The 21,253-nt window shown below is 34.0% G+C and overlaps 2 protein-coding genes across 5 annotated transcripts; one reads left to right on the forward strand and one right to left on the reverse strand.

The window, feature by feature from the left end:
* The first annotated feature begins 52 nt into the window (after window positions 1-52).
* Window positions 53-10,574, forward strand: LOC115445153. Of its 4 annotated transcripts, none has more exons than XM_030171308.2 (26): window positions 54-360; window positions 752-971; window positions 1,099-1,253; window positions 1,445-1,564; window positions 2,439-2,721; window positions 2,920-3,001; window positions 3,069-3,249; window positions 3,333-3,439; window positions 3,507-3,639; window positions 3,890-4,053; window positions 4,364-4,531; window positions 4,607-4,673; window positions 4,766-4,936; window positions 5,172-5,360; window positions 5,527-5,603; window positions 5,675-5,945; window positions 6,014-6,253; window positions 6,560-6,733; window positions 6,907-7,050; window positions 7,371-7,486; window positions 7,554-7,673; window positions 7,738-7,870; window positions 8,345-8,482; window positions 9,112-9,230; window positions 9,510-9,632; window positions 10,413-10,574. In XM_030171308.2, exons 1-26 carry the CDS (start codon window positions 250-252, stop codon window positions 10,510-10,512), a joined length of 3,906 nt encoding a protein of 1,301 aa, XP_030027168.1. In that variant the 5' UTR covers window positions 54-249; the 3' UTR covers window positions 10,513-10,574. The 4 variants fall into 4 exon arrangements, with proteins under 4 accessions (XP_037295456.1, XP_030027168.1, XP_030027170.1 ...); XM_030171310.2 differs by having other exon boundaries at window positions 279-360; window positions 877-971; XM_037439558.1 differs by lacking the exon at window positions 54-360 and adding an exon at window positions 392-638.
* On the reverse strand, window positions 10,524-19,342 carry LOC115445161 (S1 RNA-binding domain-containing protein 1). The gene is made up of 12 exons (XM_030171336.2): window positions 18,765-19,342; window positions 17,834-17,987; window positions 17,388-17,614; window positions 16,967-17,215; window positions 16,450-16,684; window positions 15,347-15,468; window positions 14,788-14,935; window positions 13,895-13,978; window positions 13,218-13,360; window positions 11,973-12,185; window positions 11,425-11,681; window positions 10,524-10,997 (listed from the first exon to the last, which is right to left on the reverse strand). The coding sequence occupies exons 1-12, from the start codon at window positions 19,115-19,117 to the stop codon at window positions 10,810-10,812; spliced, it is 2,373 nt and encodes a 790-aa protein (XP_030027196.1). The 5' UTR covers window positions 19,118-19,342; the 3' UTR covers window positions 10,524-10,809.
* Between the last annotated feature and the right edge of the window lie 1,911 nt (window positions 19,343-21,253).

Here is a 21,253-nt window from a genome sequence, read left to right on the forward strand (position 1 = left end):
CTTTTTTCTAGGAAAATATTATATGAGATAAACCTATTCGCACAGTCTATTTATATTTTTGATCAGTTGTCATTTTTGTCAATGCAATATTGATTACAATTTGGTTTATAATTTATCTCTGAGAATTTACCAAACATAATTTATTATTCCTTATAGTTACTGTTATAGTATAATAGTACTGTTATTATTACAATAATAAATAATAATAAGTTGCCATTTTCGTTGTTAAAGTATTGCGAATAAGTTGAAATGCAGGATTTTTCGGACGAAAGCGTCTCTGATACAAAAACCATTGATTTTGGTTACATGCCAATAGACTCGATATCAGAGCAATATTTTTTCGTTGATAATAATTCCGATGTTAGTGCTTTTCGCTTACATTTATTTTAGTTTAATTAGACAATGGACAGGCGCAGTTTACTGCACATCGAAATATTGTGGTCGAAATCTCGCTCCTTCTAGTAGTAAGTAGCGTAAAAAGAAAGTAATGACATGAGCTAGACACGTTTAAAAAGATTGACGGCAATTTTTTTATCTAAAGCCGGTACGGAGACCAAGTGCCCTTCGGTGAGCCATTATTAGCTAGAAAAAGTATTTTGTTCCCCAACACTATCCTGTAGATATCAGTGTAATGTATTGTAAGTACCCAGTCACATTTATGTACGTATTACATACTAACTTTACGGGGTTTTCAACAAACATCCTTCTAACAATATACTAGGTCGGTATACTGACAAATAAATATTTTCAGAAATGCCTGACGTACCGTGTTTCATTGATGTATATTTTGAACAACATCGATCGTGTTTTTACATTATCAATTACATCTACCCCAGTTAAACCTTCTGAAAGTGCAAAAGTTAAAATTATATTTAGGGCTACAATCCCAGGGCAGTCGTACACAGAATATTACATTATTGACGACACTGCTGGCAATACTTATAGACTAACCGTTACTGGAAAATGTTTTGGTAAGCTTATCCGTTACATTTGAAATTATCTATCTCGTATCTACAGTCAAACCTAGTATTTTGAGTAGCCACTTTGTAGGTATCTTAAGTAAGGACTACCTACTGTAATAAGCTATAAAAATTCCAGGGCCCAATGTAGTATTGAGCCAAAGAAAACTTGTATTTAGAATCTGCAAAAACGTAACAGAACAGAGGAAGGAGGTTATTAACATCCTTAACAAATCTGGCGCGGAGACAACATATCAATGGTTCGTACCTGCTTGCGGACAAGGATATTTTCAGGTAAAGAACTAATAATGCATTTAAACTAAAATGCATCCAGTAACTAAACGCTTATTTTGAATTATGAACTTAGTATAGTTAATAATGGAGATGGGTCTTTTGCTCGGGCAGCCAGATTAGAGCGAAAACTAATAACATGTAAATAGCTGATAAAGCAACTTTAATTAGAGTATGTTACTTTTATCTTTTAGATTTCAACAGGTAATTGTGGACTTATTAGAGCTTACGAAACGATCAACACGACAGTGATCTTTACTGGCACCTCACTTGGTATCTACTCAGCCGAACTTGTTTGCCTTATTCTAAATCAGGTAAAACCATGATAGTTTTTAGTTTGTTACAAATTATAATTAATGGTTTGTATTATTTAGGTAACTAGTAAGTGCTGTCGCCAGGAGGTAAATGACGTTTATTCATTTTAAGCGGGGACTTTTTTAGATAGGTATATCTCGTGTTACTGGTTGCGAATATGACGTGTTTAACTGAATTTAAAAAAAAATTACATGTACGCCTCTGTACGCCTCTTTTTCTTATGACAACAGAGTGGTGTGCGAAATTTCGGGCTGGTGGGTCATTACTCATTTATACACAGTTATAGTAACACAGCTATGTTATGACCTATGCATAGGTCTAAAATTAGATCTCATATGTTAAGAACGTATTTAATTTAATTTTCTAAGTTATCTTGTCAATAGTTTTATTTTCTTAATTTTGATGAATGCTCATCAAGCAATTACAAATGATACGATATTTAATTTGTAATGGTATCCCAAGGTACAGGCACGGCCTAGTTTGGGTACCACTGGTAAATACTTTATTTTTGTTTTTAGAAATTTGTTTTGTTATACCACTGTTTTTTTTTAACTGTAAAACACATTATGTACTTTTTAATAAAAAAACTTATTAAACTTATTATTAAACTTATAGGTACAGACCTAGGTAGGTTCCAACAATTTATCGGGCCTATTTCAGGCAGAAACTATCAGTGCGTGATGCACTGCCATTTTATTCCAAGTTTAAAGAAATAAGTAAGTCTTTAAATATTTAAGTATATCAGCTGTGTACACAGAATTTTCTACGCAGCTGGTCTTTTGTACCTATGTACGGGGGCCCTGTCATGTTTTAAAGCTAGTGCCTACTTGATTGTGTATGTTTACAATGTTTTGATTTACATATTTACCACAGGAGCCGTTATTCCTCAATGTCTTTGCAAGTGTTGTTCTTCCTGGAAATCCATTATTTAACATCAACGATCATGTTTTTGAGAAGAATTGGAGACGAAAAAATCGTTTCACTCATTTGATGGAGAATAGCCTCAATCGGTTAACTTACATACCTTCGGCGTCCGTGTTCGAAAGGTATTTGGATTTTGGCACAGGAAGTGTGAAAGACGTCACTAAAAACATTTCGCAGATTCTATGCGTGACCAACCACGAGCAAGAAGATGGGTACATTCAGTGGATGCCAGGTTTTATATTTCATGGTTTTCTTTCCAATTATTTTTGCTTCGCTTTGCTATGCTAGTTTTGGATTGGAAAGAGTGTTTTCGTATTTACTATTTTCCATTGTAGTAAATATAGCTAGCAGTTTAAATGCTATTATTTGTTATTCGTGGAGGGGATAGTTGAAGAAACCAGACATCAATAAATTGTTTTTTTTATCACAGATCCAGACTACGTTTTCTTAATAGATCCAATGGCAGCTGTCATTCCCCCAAACGAATCTAGACTGTTTACTATACGATTTAGGTAAGAAATTAAACTATAAGTAATGTTCTTTTGATTTTCCTGTGTTATATTCAAGTTCACACACCAGGCCTAAAGTTGATAATGAAGTTTACTCCTACCTCATGTGCGGCGATTATCAATTCAAGAGATTTGATAGCGAAAATTGTGACCAGGTGAAACTGAAGCACACCTGGTTTCGTATTCCTTGTATTGGTAATACGTGGTTTCCTTGCACGGAATGGATATCCGAATTGGACTGTCCTACCGACGTAAGAATGTATAATTTTGAAAACATTGAAACAAATATAGCATATACAACCATTTCATTTATTCGAGTTTTACACTGATATAGGTAGTTATGCCGCCCACAGTGCCAGCCAGGACAACTTTTGCAAACTTCATGCTTTGCAACAAACTTGAGGCACCCATGTATTACAAATTTATGGCACCCCATGGAACGTAAGTTTTTTCTGACTACTTAGTTATTATATGTGACATGAAATCTATAAAATTTCCTGATATTCAGGAACTTTGTTGTAATGCCCATGTGCGGCATAGTTCAAGGCCGTGGATGGCAAATAATATCAGTGGCATTAGAACCGAAGGCTTGTGGAAATTATTATGAAACTTGGGATGTGCTTATCAATAAAACTCAGAAGGTAAGTTAGTAATGAAAATTTTATCTTCGACCACTTTTATATCTTGGATTGCAGCGATATAAGAACAATAATCTACATATCCCAACCTAATATAAAAGCGGGGCGAATAGCTAGCTACTGAAAAATTACATGCGATCATTTCTTCCATTTTGTAGACTTACTCATAAATGCCTAGGCTGGCTTATAATCGCAACTATAGTTCCAGTAATACTTATAATAGGAAAGTATAAAAACAATAATTTATTTATAGACACGTGTATGTTTGTGCGGCAATGCTGATATCAGTGAAGTGGAAGTAATGTCGCACGGCTACAACCCCGCGACGCACGCGATGTACGAATTCCCACCAACAATTACCGGCTGCACCAATTACTGCACCGCTTATCTACACAATCTTACACGAATGAATATTCAGTTAGTCATTTTACTGCAAAATATTACTGTAGCAATCAACCGTTACATAGTCATTTCTTGGTTGTTCTAATTATTTGCCGTTTTTCTGGAGTGTCTACTGATATGTCAAGGTATTGAGGGCATGTGATTCCCAGATTTAAAGTTCTGATAGTGTACCTACTTTTTTATGAATGGTCGTGAGGCTTCCCATGATGGACATCTCACATCATGTCTTCTTTCCATCTATTGTTCATAATATGATTCGTTGCTGCCTTCGAATTAATTGGTTATACCAACTTCGGGTTATAATCATCATGATTTTTTTTTTCAGTATGAGGGTACTGACATCTGTTCCATGGCTTGGTGCTGACGATAGTGGCTCGATAGTCTTACCGCCTAAAGAAATAGTTCGTTATCACTGGTGGTTCTTTCCAAAAGCAGCGAATAAAGTGTATGAGACAACTATAACGTGTTCTTGTATATGTTTGATTGGTGGCAGGTTTGTAGAACAATACAATAAGAGAAACAGTATGGAATAATAATAGATTAATGGGAATAATCGTAACGTTTGCAGGCCCGTAGGTGAACCTACTGAAATATTTATCCACATAACTGGTTTCTCAGAGTTGCCAGATCTTAGGGTAAGCTTGAAAATGTAAAGTTCAGTCAATTTTTAAGTGATTTACTTGTGAATGACAAGATGAAGCTTTAATACAAAATTAATATTTTTAAGGTGTTACCTAAAAGTACAAATCTTCACGATATTGCTGTAGGGGAGAGTTCAATATGTACTGTAACCCTCTATAATTATGGTTCATGTTTCTTTACATCAAAATTATACCATCTTATTGACGGTATGGGAGATGATTTTAGCGGCGACAGGTTTGAAATTGATTCTACTGTGGTAAGTAAAGATATTTATGTTTTCAATGAACACATCCGCACACTTCGGCCTTTTATCCCCGAAGTGGTAGGCAGAGGCGCAAACGGTCCACCCACTTTTCGCCGTGCGTATTCTGTTCCATGATGTGATAAATGGAGAGCGATATTGGGTAGAAAAACCCATCAAAATACATCTACGCCAACAAGATAGTGATTTCAATGAAAATAATAAAAATAGTACTATTTTTTTATGATAGAACAGTTTAAAGCCATCGCACCATTGTGAAGTAAAAATGACAGCAACACCAGATGGAGCGGGGCCTCGGCAAATTGATATAAAGTATACAGTACTCTTTAGAACTGAAAATAACGAAATAGAAGAAATACAACCTATAAAGAAAACTATATGCATTGTTTGGTATGATGGCATTTATCCAACAATAAAGGTAAGAACATAAAATCATTAATAATAAATTCTAGATAGTACGTACCTACATGTTAATTATGGCCAAAACTCAAAATTTTTGTATCGTCACTGCTTTGTATTTTTACGGCAGGTCTTATCTTTATTTATGAAAGATTTTATTACCTACTGATATTTATTGTTTCTAGGTGAAACGCACTATATCTGTAAAATGCCCTGTTATCCTTAGCAATCATTGCGTTTGGAATATTGTTAACATCGATAAGTTCGTATATTTATTATTCTTCAAAATCTAGCCGTTTATTACATCACACCATAGCAATATTTTTTTCGCAGGCTTAATAAAGCTCTGGATGAATGCCGTCCCAACAAGCCATTATCGGTGGACATATACGCACCTGATCTATGCGTACGCGCAGGTTTCGTGGAGTTGATATTTGTTATTGGTTGTGTTTATGCTCTGCCCGTACCTTGGAGCCTTCGCAGGGAAAAGATATGCGATTGTGAAATGGTAGAAGTTCAGATAGGAATATCGACTTATGAAATGAGACATACTTGCACTCATAGATCTTTGGTGGAATTGTCACCGAACAATGGTATCGTTTCGGTAGGTAAAAAGCTTTAACTTGAGTTTAATGAAATGAATAGGATTTGTAAAGAAAGTTTACATTTTAGCCAGATAACCCGGGACTATTGCACTTAAAATTTAATTACATCCAAGAAGGTGCCAACAAATTGTGTTACATAATGACATTGCCTAACCAAAGGACTATTTGGATTTACGTCAATATTTTCGCAAATTTGAACACAAAGGGGATATTGACACCTTTGCGTCGTCCTGTAGACATACCGGACTATCTAGCCGTGCTAGATTGCGGCAGAGTTCCGATAAATAACTTGGATCCAGTCATAAGGGTAAGATGACGTTTACCACCGATATCAATAAACGACCCTAATCCCTATTTTTGGATCGATCGTGAAATTATATAAATAAAAAAAGTGCTCAAGTAATTGTAATAATTATTGTGATCTATATTATGTCTTTTGTTAAATAATAATAAAAAAATAAAAAATATCAAATTGGAGTTTTGTTTCTATGCTTACAAATTACTTACTTTGATTGGTTTATTCTCTGGATCGAATCGAAGATTAGGATCGTTGTTTGAAATCGACCGTTAGAGAAATAATAGTGAGTGCATTATAAGTTGAATTCAATTCCAGATTGTGTGGTTATATAACCCGACTGACGTTTTCACGACATGGCGACTGCTACGCGGTAACACCGTACTGCCTGATTCTGTTATTCGATGTCTACTTTATTTCGCTGAGATACCGCCACTGGGCAAACTGGCGATACCATTCGCATTCATGCCTACTGAAATGATTGACTACGAAGTGAGAATCGGAATTATAATAATACATACCCTGTATATACTGTCCCACTGTTGGGCCACGAGCCTCCTCTACTACTCAGAGGGAAATTTGGGAAATTTTGGGAGGGAGAATTCGAATTATTGTTATGTAAAACTGTTATATCTATAATAGATTTTATGCTATAAATGTTCCAGGTGATATTTTACTCTTCGTTTGGTTACGACACTGTTAAGATATTAGTAAAGGGACAAGGTGGACTGCCAAATAGTATAGCGACAAGACTAGATATACCAAGTTACGTCGAGAGAGTCATCAGAGCTGCACACAGGAAGGATGTTGTAAGTAGAAACTGGAAAATCCACCCAACCATCCAACGTACGCACGCCTTTTATCCTCAAAAGGATGGGTAGAAGCGCAATTGGTGAACCTACTGCCCGTCGTGTATATTCCATCCCATGATGTAATATATCGGACACAAATTCTAAGCTCCAAGCTGATACTGTGTAGTAATATGCAATATCACTGCCCGACCATGGGATCGAACCTATGATCTCATCACTGCAGTCGTATCGTATTGCAGCTACTCCACCGAGGCAGATAAAACAAAACCAAATGATCTAAGAAAGACAGCGTTAGAAATAATAACACTCTATTTCAGATATATTTATCGATGGAACACATAACACTAAACATGATGCCAACTCATTCATTATCCAGAGACATAATTGCTATATGCAACGATACGGACCATGTGATGCGATTTATTTGGCTACCGTAAGATCAACACATACATTAAATAAAACTTAAAAAGAAACAACATAGAATAGAGTAATTGTTTCAGGGAGAGAATAGCAAATATTGTGAACATAGTGATGACGCCATGTTGGGGCGTTATACAACCTAAATCAACCGAATGGATTACTATGACAGTGTACACACTTCAAGAGCCAGCCACATTCACGTAAGGGCATAGTTATGACTGGTGACAATAGACATAGCTAGGTAATAAAAATATTTGTTTACAGCACAACAGTCGCTTGTGAAATACTGGATTTGACTGAACGAAGACGTTATCAACGCAACGAACTGCTAAGAAGAAATAAAATTGAGAAATGTAATCAAGAATTTATTATAACCGAGGAGGGACTGTTTCATCCCGTGAGTCAGATTTCTTCTTTACCAGATTTTATACATACAGAGGGGGTAAACACTGTTCGATTAAGGAGGGAGACATCACATGCAGCTTTGATAAAATAATGGTAATGTGGTTTTATTAAAACTTACGCGAGACATGTTCAATTTATTAAATTAAATTAAATTAGTTGATAGCAACAAGGTTTTACTCACCTATACGTAGTCGGGATCGCCCCTATGTACCCTGTATCAGGCGATGAAACGTAGCGTAAAAAAAAAACACACACACACACACACACACACAGAGAGACACAGGCACACGCACACGCACACACACACACACGCACACGCACGCATACACGCACGCACGCTCGCACGCGCACGCACACAAGTAAAACCGTGCTATCAACCAATGGTGTTTTGACGAGACGAATAGGAAAAGCACACCTATCTTCTTCTGAACCCTCGCTTGTAAATTTTGCGAGCTTGATATTTCAGGGTATCAACGATGATCCACCTTACGTGTTGGATATTGAAAAACCTCAACCGTCCTATCTAGCCATGACCGTGGCAATATCATCTAAAGGCCAGCGTGATGGATATCCTAGAATGCTGTTGAAACAAATGTGGGAACAGGTAAGCTAGAATCTAGAATAAAGCCGACAGTTGTCATCGGGATTTCGTGACAGATAAAATAAACAATTGTTTACGGTATAGTGTTGATACAAATATGACCTTTGACGAGTACTTATTAGTAGATATGGTTATTTTTAAATTGAATTACTAAATGAAACCACATATTCGTCTTTACCTCTACAAACATAATACCGAAAATCATACATAAATAATAAATATTTTTGCCAAAAATCCCGGTTTTAGTTTTCTGATATAGGTATATTTCTGACTGAAAATATAAAGATGCAGCTAAAATAAATTCTTAATACGTTGTTAGTATCTTCGGATATGTAAAATTTAAATTACGTTTTAGCAATATTTATTTTATTCGAAACTTACTCTTTTTTGTTTTACATATTTAGAATAACTTATCGTCAAGTGTTGTTTTCAAGAAGACAAGTATATAGTTTCATTTATTAAAGCAATGTTAAAATGACTGTATAGACGATATGTCGCTACCTTAAAAGTGTTTTTAAAAATCTCATGTTGTGTTTACCAGTTTAGAAGTATGGTAACTGATACCTAATTTTTACAGTGCAGTAAAAGAAGAAGTGGTGAACAGAATGTTTATAAATTTCCATCTGTTTTAGACACCGCCGTATGACTTATTATCTTCGGATATTACGGATGACGGTGGCTCAGAGAAAACATCCAGTGCTAATAACATGACAATGGCAGACATTATTAGAATTATTGATGGAATACTATGGTACGTTATGTTAACAATCAGTCTTACTTATAAAAAAATAGCAAAGCTATGCTTAATAAAAAAATAATGCTTAATAAATAAAACACAAATTTACTCGATCAGCTGTAAGTCAAAGTCGGCCATCTTGACTCTTAATAAGGTTTAAAGGAAACCAGTGATATTTTTGACAGGTTTTTAAGCAATTCTTAACCACCTCCTAACGCTCAAACAAGTTTATAATTAAGGCTGAATATTATTTACGAGTTTTTTTTTAAACATTTTATATTTTATTACATTTAGGGACGCTCTACACAGTAAAATGTTCAAAAACCAAATTGAATTTTACGCCAAAGAGGAGGTGCCTACGTATTCTCAACTGATTAAAGTCATCGAGACTGATACGAAACCTCGGTTAAGTCGACGGTAAGGTTTTCTTGATATTTACAATCGATTTCACGACTTAACGTATTTGCAATCAATTTCAAACAAAATTACGTATTATATTCAATATCAACTTAAAACGCTCTTTGCCAATGTCTATTGATACTGATTACCTAAGGATCAAGCTAAAGCATGAGGAACGTGTTTAAAAAGCTAAAAAGACATACAAAACTTGCTAGAGGAATTTTAAGACTTCGCAAATACAGATTAAACATAGTTGTCTGTCTTCAGTTATCACCTGTTTACTAAAATAATAACCTACCTAGAAGTTTAAAGTACAGTAGATTGTCGATTATCCGAATTAATTGCGCGACATGGGTGTTTGGAGAAACGGTTCACTCTGACAATTGAACTACATACTTTTATGTATGTACCAATATACTAAAAAAATATTCGTTTATAATATTATGAATCTATATCTATATCCGAGTATTAAGTCTCAGTTAGGAAATAAAGTACAGATAGTTTAAGAAACAAAACATGTTGTGTAATCAATATATTACATGCAGATGTATTTAATTTTGACCTATCGAAGCGAGCCTAGTTGGTCGGTTAAGCAGTCGTTCGGGTAATCGATCGAATCGATGTTCGGTAATCGATATTGAAATAATCGCCGCTCTACTGTATGTATTAAGTTTATGGACCTTTAATACACTATTTAAAATATAAGTACTGTATGTTCAAATTTGGGAAACTAACAAACTCTTTGGTACTCAATAAAGAATGGTGTCGAATACCTTTATAAGTAGTATTTATTTCCAGGGTAACATCTGGTATATGCGATGCTATAGTTAACAAAGCGGTGTTCCATATTTACGGACTAAACCCGAAGCACGAAGTTTCTATACTCGAAGCGGAATAAACAAGACATCATTCGTGTTAATTGTTTATTTTCTTAATTAATAAACAAGATTATTTTTACAATCAATGTCAATTATTACCCATTAGCCTTATTGAGTAAAAAATAGATATTAAAGAACAAAACAAAAAATGCGCAAAATAACAAAATACATAAAAAAATATGGGCTTCTTCTCAACCTATATGGCATTTTGGTGGAGTTCGAATTAGTCATTATAAATTAGCATTTATACCAACTGCTTAAGGTCCTTAATCGATTTTAATCTATATCACAATAATCATAGCGTTACCTAAAGTAAATCAGTCAAGTATTTTGTCAAGTCTTAACTGTAGTTTCTTTGGTTTGGGCGAAGCGATGACAGTGACGGCGACTCTATCGCCAAGCTTCGGCGTTTGGTTCCCGTTCAATTTACTTCTGTGTATGAGTCCATTGTCACCCACGCCGCAGTCCACAAAACAGCCGAACGGAACTACGTTCCTTACCACACCTGAAAATTCGAAAGGGATTTATTATAGCTTTGGTAATTTATGACATTTTTTGTAATGACCATTTCCAAGATCCCAACCAAAATGCAAACAAATTTTCCAATTCCATCCTGAGAATTAAAATCGTTCTAATTGGTCCATTTGAGCGATGAATCGTAAAATCGATTGAATTATTTATGAATTTGAATGTAAATTATGTATTTCAATATTATGAATCCTTGTTAAGCAAAATTAATTTTGAACAAAACAGTGAGCCTGACCAGAGTAATAAAAACCCACTTTGAAGACGCGACTTTTGCTTTTTAATTTTAAAATTAAAGTTAACGTTGTCACTACAACTAATTAGTTTCATACATTACCACAACAGAGAAGTTTCTTATTTTTCTGAACAGGCATCATTATGTTACAATCTTTAATATAAATTTATACCTGTCAAAGACATTCCTTCCTGGATTTGTTCCGTGGCTTGAATCGAAATAGAATAAACAGGTCTACAGAACGTTATGATGCTATCTTCATGAGTCTTCTGCTTGAAAGCGTTTATTATAAGTTCTAGTGTAGAATCGTCCGTCTTTAACTCTTCGCTCATTCCATGAACATCTATTGATAATAACTTCCTCTCAACTAATTCTGGGAAATGTGATTGCGAGAGCTCTTTTAAGTCAACACCAAGTTTTTTTGCGAATCTAAAAGAAGTTCCAAATATCAAAATGATAAAGAGGAAATCTTGTAGTGTATGATTCCAGAGAAGTTTTAAGTTCGATTCCACCGAAGATGTGCGAGGAAGCTGAACTGTGCTCTGTGTGGGTATGAGAGATCAAGAGAGAGAGAGAGCAGAGCATCAGAAGCGACGCTGGGTAAATAAAATTATTCCATTGGAGATGTTTTGCTAGCGTAACGCTTAGCTTCCCCGCATATCTCTAGTGGACACGCACCCTTAGCCGTGGCCTAACAAAGGCATACAAATGTATACTCACGTTTTCGCAATTTTATAACTTTCCGGGTGAATAATCGTAGCATCCAAGATTTCCGACCCGCCCAACACTTTGAGAAACCCAGCGCACTGTTGGTAAGTTATCTTTCCTATGCCGGTCACCTTTAAAATCTCCGCTCTGGAGTTAAATCCACCGTTCTCTTGTCGATACGCTATAATCTTTTTCGCTCGTCCCTCATTTAACCCTGAAATACGTCTACAGAATTGTTAACATAGGTTTTATATGTCTAGAAAAGATTTAATATTTTCCAAAAAAGGCCATTCAATTTGCTATTTAACTTTCTGTATAATTGATTCTACCCCAAAAATAATATTTATAACTGAATATATGTATTTTATACTTATCAAATTCCAGAAATAACAAAATCGAGGAACATTTTTAAATGTATTTAAGGCTTTTTATTTCATACTAGCTATTGCCCGCGGCTCCGCCCGCGTTATAAAGTTTTTCAGGGTAAAGTTTTCCTTTATAAAAGTAGTGGTTTCCCGTGAGCCTATGTTCTTCTCAGGGTCTTAAACTGACTCCATACCAAATTTCATCTTAATACGTTGGGTAGTTTTTGGGTTTAACACGTTCAGGCAGACAGATGCAGCGGGGGACTATGTTTTATAATATATTTTTTAGAACTTTTTAAGAGGAACAGTCCCGTCATACATCATTGTTGCATAACTTTAACCGTTTACGCAGCGCACGCAACGGAAGCTCTCAAAACTAATAATTATTCCCCGTTTTTGCAACATGTTTCATTACTGCTCCGCTCCTATTGGTCATAGCGTGATGATATATAGCCTATAGCACTCCACGAACAAAGGCCTATCCAACGCAAAAAGAATTTTTCAGTTCGGACCGGTAGTGCCTGAGATTAGCGCGTTTAAACAAACAAACAAACAAACTCTTCAGCTTTATATAATAGTATAGATTATATATGGATTTGTTTCAATTCGCTCTCTTAATAAAATAATTACCTATTCCAAAATTGTTAATTACTGGGAATCGTAAAAAAAACTCATTTCTGTTTGCGACCTTATTTTTAAGTTGCTATAAAATTGAAATTGTTAGAGATAAGTCAAAAATGAAAGCTATAGCGTGAAAAAAAAGGACAAAATAAAAAAGTTCGCAAACAGAAATTATTTTTTGGACGTCTCCCACAAATTACAAATATCGGGGTAGGTCGTTATTTTATTAAAGAGAGCGAATTATTTTCTAGATTGGAAATACAAATATTACCTTAACATGGCTTGAGATGCGGTGTTCAGATCCACACCAACTAAACTGACAATCTTTTCAACAGCACAATCTAATGCCGAGTCTAGCATTTTCGGTGGAATGTCATGCTGATACAGTCCAACGCCCAAATGTTTTGGTTCCACCTGTATAAGGACAATAAAAACTAAAGTACTGAATACAAGTAATGTATTTTTTATTCGTTACATTCGTTGACGTATATTCTATAGACATGAACGTCCATATAAATTATTTGTAGTAAAGTAAAGTAAGTAAAGTAGTAACTGCAACCAAAACGTCACTGTTATAACCTATTTATTCACTTGAACAACAAATAATTTTACTTATTTGACTAAAGTTTATATTTACATCCAGATTTTCACTTAGACACGAGTTCTTATATAATGAATGCCACTCCGTACATAACCACACAGTGTCAATGTTGAAATGATACTAAAGTAAGGTGTACAGATTGCAGTACAGTTGGGTCGAACACAATGAGTGTACGGAACGCCAGATCTAGGACGTAGCACATATATATCGATGGTTACATTACTTTAATTATAATACACTTTTTCTTTCATATCAATATTAGTTAATTTATTACTAGTTTTACTGCATACTAAATAGTTACATAGCACATAAGTTACAAAACAAACATATTGTAAAAATATACTGACCTTTATTAGTTCACCCAAAGGATCTAAAACTCTTCTCGCTATAGACAACGCCGATATTAAATTAGGGTCCATATTAGGATGTTCCTAAAAATTATAGATGAAATTATTGTTTTATTAGCAAATCATCTGGGCTTCGCACGGTAAGTACAAATTATTATTATTTTACTTCTTTGAATGACGAGACGAGCTTGCTGTTCGCCTGATGGTAAGCGATAACACCGTCCATGAACAGTAGGAACACCATCCAACACCTTTAATTACAAAGTACGGTTTGGTATTACTACTGCGCTCGCCATCCTAAGACATGAGATGTTAAGTCTCATTATGTCCAGTAGTTACACTGGCTTCTATGTTCTTCAAACCGGAACACAGTGACTTCACACTGTTGTTTGACGGCAGACAAAGACATTGCGATAGTACCTAGTACACCTACCCAGGCGGACTCTTACATATGAGAGACCTTCCACCAGTATCTATTAAGATCACTTCTTCGAGTCCAATTATTACAAAACTTCACACAATCACTTGCAGGTCTAATCTGAAGATTACCTAAAAGCCTAAATTAAAATCGCTATACCCGTTTTGGAGGCCACAGGGTATATAATACATATTTTGCTGGTGGTAAGATATACCGGGATCAGCCCGTGTATAGTCAGTACCACCAGGCCGGCATAATTGTGTCGACTGCCAAGGGATGATTATCTCTTGTTAGTGAACATTCTTTTAGACCCCACTCTTCTTACCATCAGATGCAGTGGGGTTTCATTGCTGTGCCGTATGCCGTTTAAAAAAAATACATCCACATATTTAGTTTTTATACTATATAGAATTATAGATAAATTAAGCAAGAAAATATTATTTAATAACAAAATAAAAAAAAACATAATATTAACCTTCTGAGCTTCTTTACTGACGGAGTATATGGACGCGCCCTGTTCAGGCACTATAATGACCGGGATGTCTTCAGATATTTGGTGATTTTTCAACCAAGATTCGGTTTCGCGGCACGCTGTCCCATTTCCCAACCCTATTAAATCAACTCTGAAATATGAAATTACTAATGAAAAACTCGAATTGTTACAAAAAATAAACATGAACAATCGTGATTTACAGCCGATTACAATACATGAATCAATCTCTACCTGTGGATCAATGATATGATCCAATCAACTAAATCATTTCTCAGCATGCCAGATTAACTATCGATGGCGAAACGTCCATACAACCCGATTCCTACCGGCTTCCCTTTTAGGTTCATTTACGATTGCCTTAGTTTTTGTTTTCTGTTAAATTGGCCGCGATATGTTAACTAAGGCAATTGTTTTTGCCTCGGGTTACCTTTTGTAAAATTTCAACCTTCGAGACTGCGAACTATTCTGAATGACCTACTTTCACAGTCAATCTAAAGGTAGCGGGTTGGGATCATTTAAAAAACACCTGACGTTTTCATACTTATGTTTCCGTAAGAGGTGTTTGAGTTGGGTGGCTGCCGGATCGTTAGCATTTTTACATCGTAAATCTGGATGTAGAGTGCATATTTCCAATTTGTCCCCGGTCGGACTAATAACGCCTACCTGAAAAAAACGTGTGTGTCTACTTATGTACGAACTTAAGAAGTTATAGGTACTTGTTTGGCGTAACAAGATGAAAATCTTTCTAAAAATTTTATCCTTCGCGTTATCCTATCGCACTCTTAATAAAATAATGACTTATTTCAAAATTGATAATTTGTAGCAGTCGTCGAAAAACAATTTTTTGTTTGCTACCTTTTTTTAAAGTTGCTATAAAATTGAGCTTATTAAAGATAGGTAAAAAATGAAACCTATAGCATGAAAAAAAAATGGGAAAAAACTAAAAGGTCGCAAACAGAAATTGGTGGTTTGACGATTTCCACAAATTGTCAATTTTGGAATGGGTCATTATGTTATTAAGAGTGCACTATGTTAGTAGAGCAAACGACACTAATAGAAAAAAAAACGTATTTAATGCATTGAATGAAAGTTTTATTATAACACATTATCTAGTAAAAAAAAATACTATCATCATTTTTCCCTAACGCGTCAATAGAAGTATAATTTCAAAAAGTATTACAGTTGATCGCAATCAATTATGTTTTCAACTAAATGACTATTTTTCCAATCTTATCTTACTTCCTACAATAAATGCGAAAGTTTATGAAAATGTTTGGATGTATGCTTGTTATGGATTGACACACAAGCTAGTTTCGATCCTGGTAATTTGCTCCCATGGGAGATAATTCAACTATTTAATCAGTTTTTTGATGGCGCCAGTCGCCATCGCCGTCGTACTGCGTTTTAGGTACTTTTTAGCGGAAAAGTTTCTTCACGCGGGTCGCAAGCAACACCCAAATTGCTCATAAATATAGTTTTAGTTATATTTATGAAAGAATTAGATGTTAAAAGAAATAGGTTTGGTAATATATTAAGCAATCTATAGATTTTTATTTAACATCAAGAGACAATACAAACAGGGAATTGGACATCATAAATAGTTGAATATTAAATAACATGCATATTTTTGATTTAATTACTCACCTTACAGCCAGCTTTGAATCCGGGATCTAAACCCATAATAACCCGATTTTTAATAGGTTCCGTTAAGAGATATTTCTCTAGATTAGCTGTGAATGTTTTTATGGCTTCTTTTTGTGCGGCAATGGTTAAATCATTTCTGACTTGTCGCGACAACCAGGGCTTTATTAGACGATTATACGCATCACCAAGTCCTTTGCGAACCCAATGACCACTTTTCCACAAAGATAGGCAGAATCTGAAAATGTTTAAATTTATATAGAATAGACATATTATTTTTATATTTTACAGTAGAAAATTTACAATACAATTTTAAAACAATTACACTTAGATGTAGCAAAAAGCTTGCTAGTTAATAGGGTGTAGTAAAGTTTCAATACATAACTTACGGCTACCATAGTAGCAAACAGGCTAATAGTATAAGTTTTCATTCATACAATGTATAGGTATTGCTTTATAGATCTAATTAAACTAGATTCCCAGTATAATTTAAAAATAAAAAGGTATAAAAAATACATACTTCTCCAATTTATTGTAAAACCAATCAGGAACAATAACTTTAACGGATAGTATCTTTTCATCCTCACCCCTGTTTAAAGCTAAAGTTTGGTGTGGTTTCACAAAGTGGCTCGGACATTTCCAATCAAAGTAAATTTTATAGGTTTCTGGATTCGATTTTTGATCTACTTTTTTGTTTTCGGGTTCTTTGCTTTCTTTGGTTGAACTTTTAGTTCTGCTACTTTGTATTATAAATCTAGTCTCTTCTTTCCTGAATGAAATAAAATAGGATAATTAAATGTCGGCTGTAAAAGTTTTTATTATAATGTTGAAAATGCATTGTTCTTTAAGGTGACTTTCCTCTATTTACAATGGCTGAAGTGGCAGATTTCCTTTAGCTAAAAACCTAGCTATACATTTTACAATAATTTCATAATACTTACAAACTCCTCATTGTCTCTAGAACTCTAGTATCCTTGTAAATAATATCAGCAATAATATGAGTAATATGAGCATCAACTTTATCAATGCTGGATAGGTCATCATCACTGCTGCAAAGCATCTTCATGTCAACATATTCACCATTCAAAGCCCTAATGGAATGAGGTTCTAAGCCTAATTTGCGTGCCCTCTCAGCCAATGATAGAGAGTGCGATTTTAGTGGTGCATACTAAAGAAAAAAGAATATAATTTAATTTTAATAGGGTAATAAGAAAATTATTATTTAAATAAAAATTCTCATGTAGTTATTATTTGGCTATTAGGTTTAGGAAATTAATAAAAAATAAAACTGATTGAATTTATAAACTGATATGGGGGCTTGTTTTTCTTTTTTGGAAAACTTAATTTTTTTGCTAATTTATGTTATAAATGTCTGTTAAGTACTTACCACAAGTTCAATTTCAGACAAGTTTTGTGCATTTAAAATACTTTTTTCAACCTCTGGTGTTAATTTATTTGATTTTTTAAGGGTGGCTAAAACTGTTTTTACTTTTTTCTTCAACTGGACCACATTCTGATAGCTCTCAAAGAGATCTTGGAGTCTAAAATACACATTTTCACAAGATTATAGGACATTGTACATTTTGATGAAAAATATTACATCTAATCGCATGGCCAGATATACAACAACTGCATGAACTTAGCTACTTAATACATTAAAAAATATGATAGCTTAGTCTGCCCCATGACTAAGAAGGCTGCAAAGTCTTTGAAATGTTGGGAGAAAATCATAACATAAAAACTGCAAAATAGTTTTATTTCAATGTCTAACATTCACTAAAAACATAAGAAATCATTATATAAAAAACTGCATTTATATGAACATCATAGATAACTATTTTCTTGTATTGTGATATTTTGCTTTTTCATTTTTATTCCAAATTAAATGCAATTTGTTATAAAATACTGGTACTTTATGAAACAAATTGAATTGGTGTTGTGTGAGAGGTGGGAGTCCCCCTATAAACTTGCCAAAAAAAAAACAAGTAATGTTATTGTTTTATTTATATTAAAGTTGAAGGTAAAAGTTCATTGTATTATGGGGTGAAGTGAGATAGCAGGGGTGAAGAGTGGTAGTGGAGTGGAGTTTTGTTACCAGAAGTGTTTCTGGGTGGTAACAAAAAAAAAACATCTTTAATTAATTATTTCCCACTTTCATTTCCATTTTCTTTAATGAATTTGCGAAATGATTAAAAGTGAATTAAATACATTTATTGGGCACTCCGGCAGGCAAGATAGAATTAGAGGTTTTGAATCAAGCCCCTAGTCCTAAATTTTATTTGTCTGTTCAATTTAAGATATAACTCTTAAATACTTACCTATCAGGCATCAAATTATTTACTGCAACTTTCCGGTACCTAGCAATAAATGGTAAAGTGCATCCTTCGGTCAAGAGACCTATAAAGTTTTTGGCTAACCCATAGGGAATTTTTTCAACATGCGATAACATCTCTGATTCATCCCAAATACAATCATTTTGGTCTTCATCTTCATTAATATTTTCTGTCTCAAATTCTTTATTAACTTCTATTTTTTCCTTGTTAGTTTTCGTAACTTTATTTACTTTACTGGTAGAACCTTGTTTGGCAGTAGTCTTTGGTTTTTTTTTCGGTGAATCATCTTCAGACAACTCAACTTTTCTTTTTCTAGTAGTTCTAGTGGGTTTATCCATTGTATTTGTAGTGTATTTGAATTTTCAACTTACAAAGGCTGATAAAGACAATACGATACCTTTGACGATACCAAATCAATACAGCTGTTTTCTTCAATTTTTAAATTGTGGCTCTAGTATGAAGTATCATGCCTGTAGCGAACCGTTATTTTCTTAGTAGTAGGAAGAGGCGGCACTTAGTACAAGTTTGATTTTGAGCTCATGCAAACATCATGAGCCATGTTTAGATGAGATTTTACACCAACATTACGCATAAAAATGACGCAAAGCTGCCAACTTACTATAAATCTCAATGACTAAATATAAAGAGGACAGGCCTCAAAAGTTAGCTATATGAATAAGTTATATTTATGTTAGGGAAATCGACGCAGAATTGTCAATATATATGTCTATCTCTTTTACTCAAAGCTTATTTGGAACGCAACAAAAAAAGACAAAAATAATTGCTTTCTTCGCATATGGCACTATTTCGTTTACTTCAACACACTGGGACCGCATTGCGGCCGAAACGCCATTTTACGAAACCTAGTCAGCAAGTACATGTAGTGTCAGACGATGTAAACAAATCTTCATAAATATTGAATTTAAAGTAATATAATCATATTCTCAATTGTTTAGTTTGTTTATTAGTGTATTTGTTAAGTTTCGAAAGTGACTCAGTGTTGTGTGAAAGGATGCAAATCGAATTCACGCAAGAAAGACCCCGAAATATCTTTTCATAGGTTAGTAACTGTTTTACCGAAAATTAGCAAATATCTTTGTATATTTACTTTTTGGATTTGTTTTATCAATTAAAATGATATGTGGATCTGGTTTGTTAAGCTTTGGACCCTTTTAGGCGTGATTTATACACATTAAAATCATTATGTTTGTTTACACACGAGCTTAGGGATGGGTGGGTGGATTTGTTTAGAAATTATTGATATCGATATTTTAACAGACGCCCGTTTATCAATTACGGTTTTGTCTTTGAAAGAATGTTAGAGCACACATCAATATTGTATTATTCAGAACGACAAACTAAGTGAAATTAGAATATTTTTTAAGATAACCAAAAATTTAAAAACCAAGGCAAAATGAATTGAGAATATTGAGCGACGTGATTGGAATCCTACACCAAATACATATTTCTTTACATTTTGAGAAGATAGGCATAAACCACACGTTTAATTAACGCGAGTAAAGATAACTGTTTTCCAACAATATTCCCGATAAGTAAAATAGTAATGATTATTATACTTCACCTAATAGTAATATTACTTTAATATATTGCTATGAATAAAATTAGAATTGTTACATAAAAGAATAGATAAACATAAAAGAAACAACATAAAGATGAAATGTAAGATATATTTTTACAATTGGCGGTCTTATGTTTCGAACAACCTTTGCATGCACGGAAATAGATACATAATCATATTGTTGTTATTGCAAATAATTATTATAATTGATTATCTTAACCACCATTTTACGGTCATTGATTTTAGTTTGCTGAACCATAGTTATGTTTCTCGATCAAAGAGCATAATAATAAAATAAAATAAAACCAACCAAATAATTGCTGGCTACGCTATCTTATTCCATTTATCATGTATTAAATAAATATCTTAATCTGTAACTTAAATTTTTAGCAAGGAATAGTGCAACATACAAATATAGATCAAACACAACTGGATGTTTGTCACAACAGGTACTGCTTTGTTTAACAATTGTTACTTATAAATCACTTTCAGTTTGTTTGTTTACATTATGGTTTGTTATATTTATATTATGGTAGTTCCTAACCCCTTTCGTATTTGATCTTTTTGGGGCTTGTTTGTCTCTCTTAATTCTTCGATGTCGATACAAAATTTTCGGTACTAGCATATCACTATTGTAAGGGGCGGAGTCGGCGCCATTTTGTTCAGGAAATGTGCCGCATGTCACGTGACCGTATTACCCATCCTCTATACTTCTTTTATCATTGATAAATCTGCTCCTATCTGGGGACGTTCCTTATTCTATCAATAACATAATATTGATAACTAATTTATTACATAGATATTGATAATAAACATTGATGACCATAAATTTTATACAGATATAAATGATGTTTTTATTTATAATATGGAATCATCATCATCATCATCTCAGCCA

The sequence above is a fragment of the Manduca sexta genome, chromosome 17 (genome assembly GCF_014839805.1).
Source record: "Manduca sexta isolate Smith_Timp_Sample1 chromosome 17, JHU_Msex_v1.0, whole genome shotgun sequence".
Lineage (NCBI taxonomy): Eukaryota > Metazoa > Arthropoda > Insecta > Lepidoptera > Sphingidae > Manduca > Manduca sexta.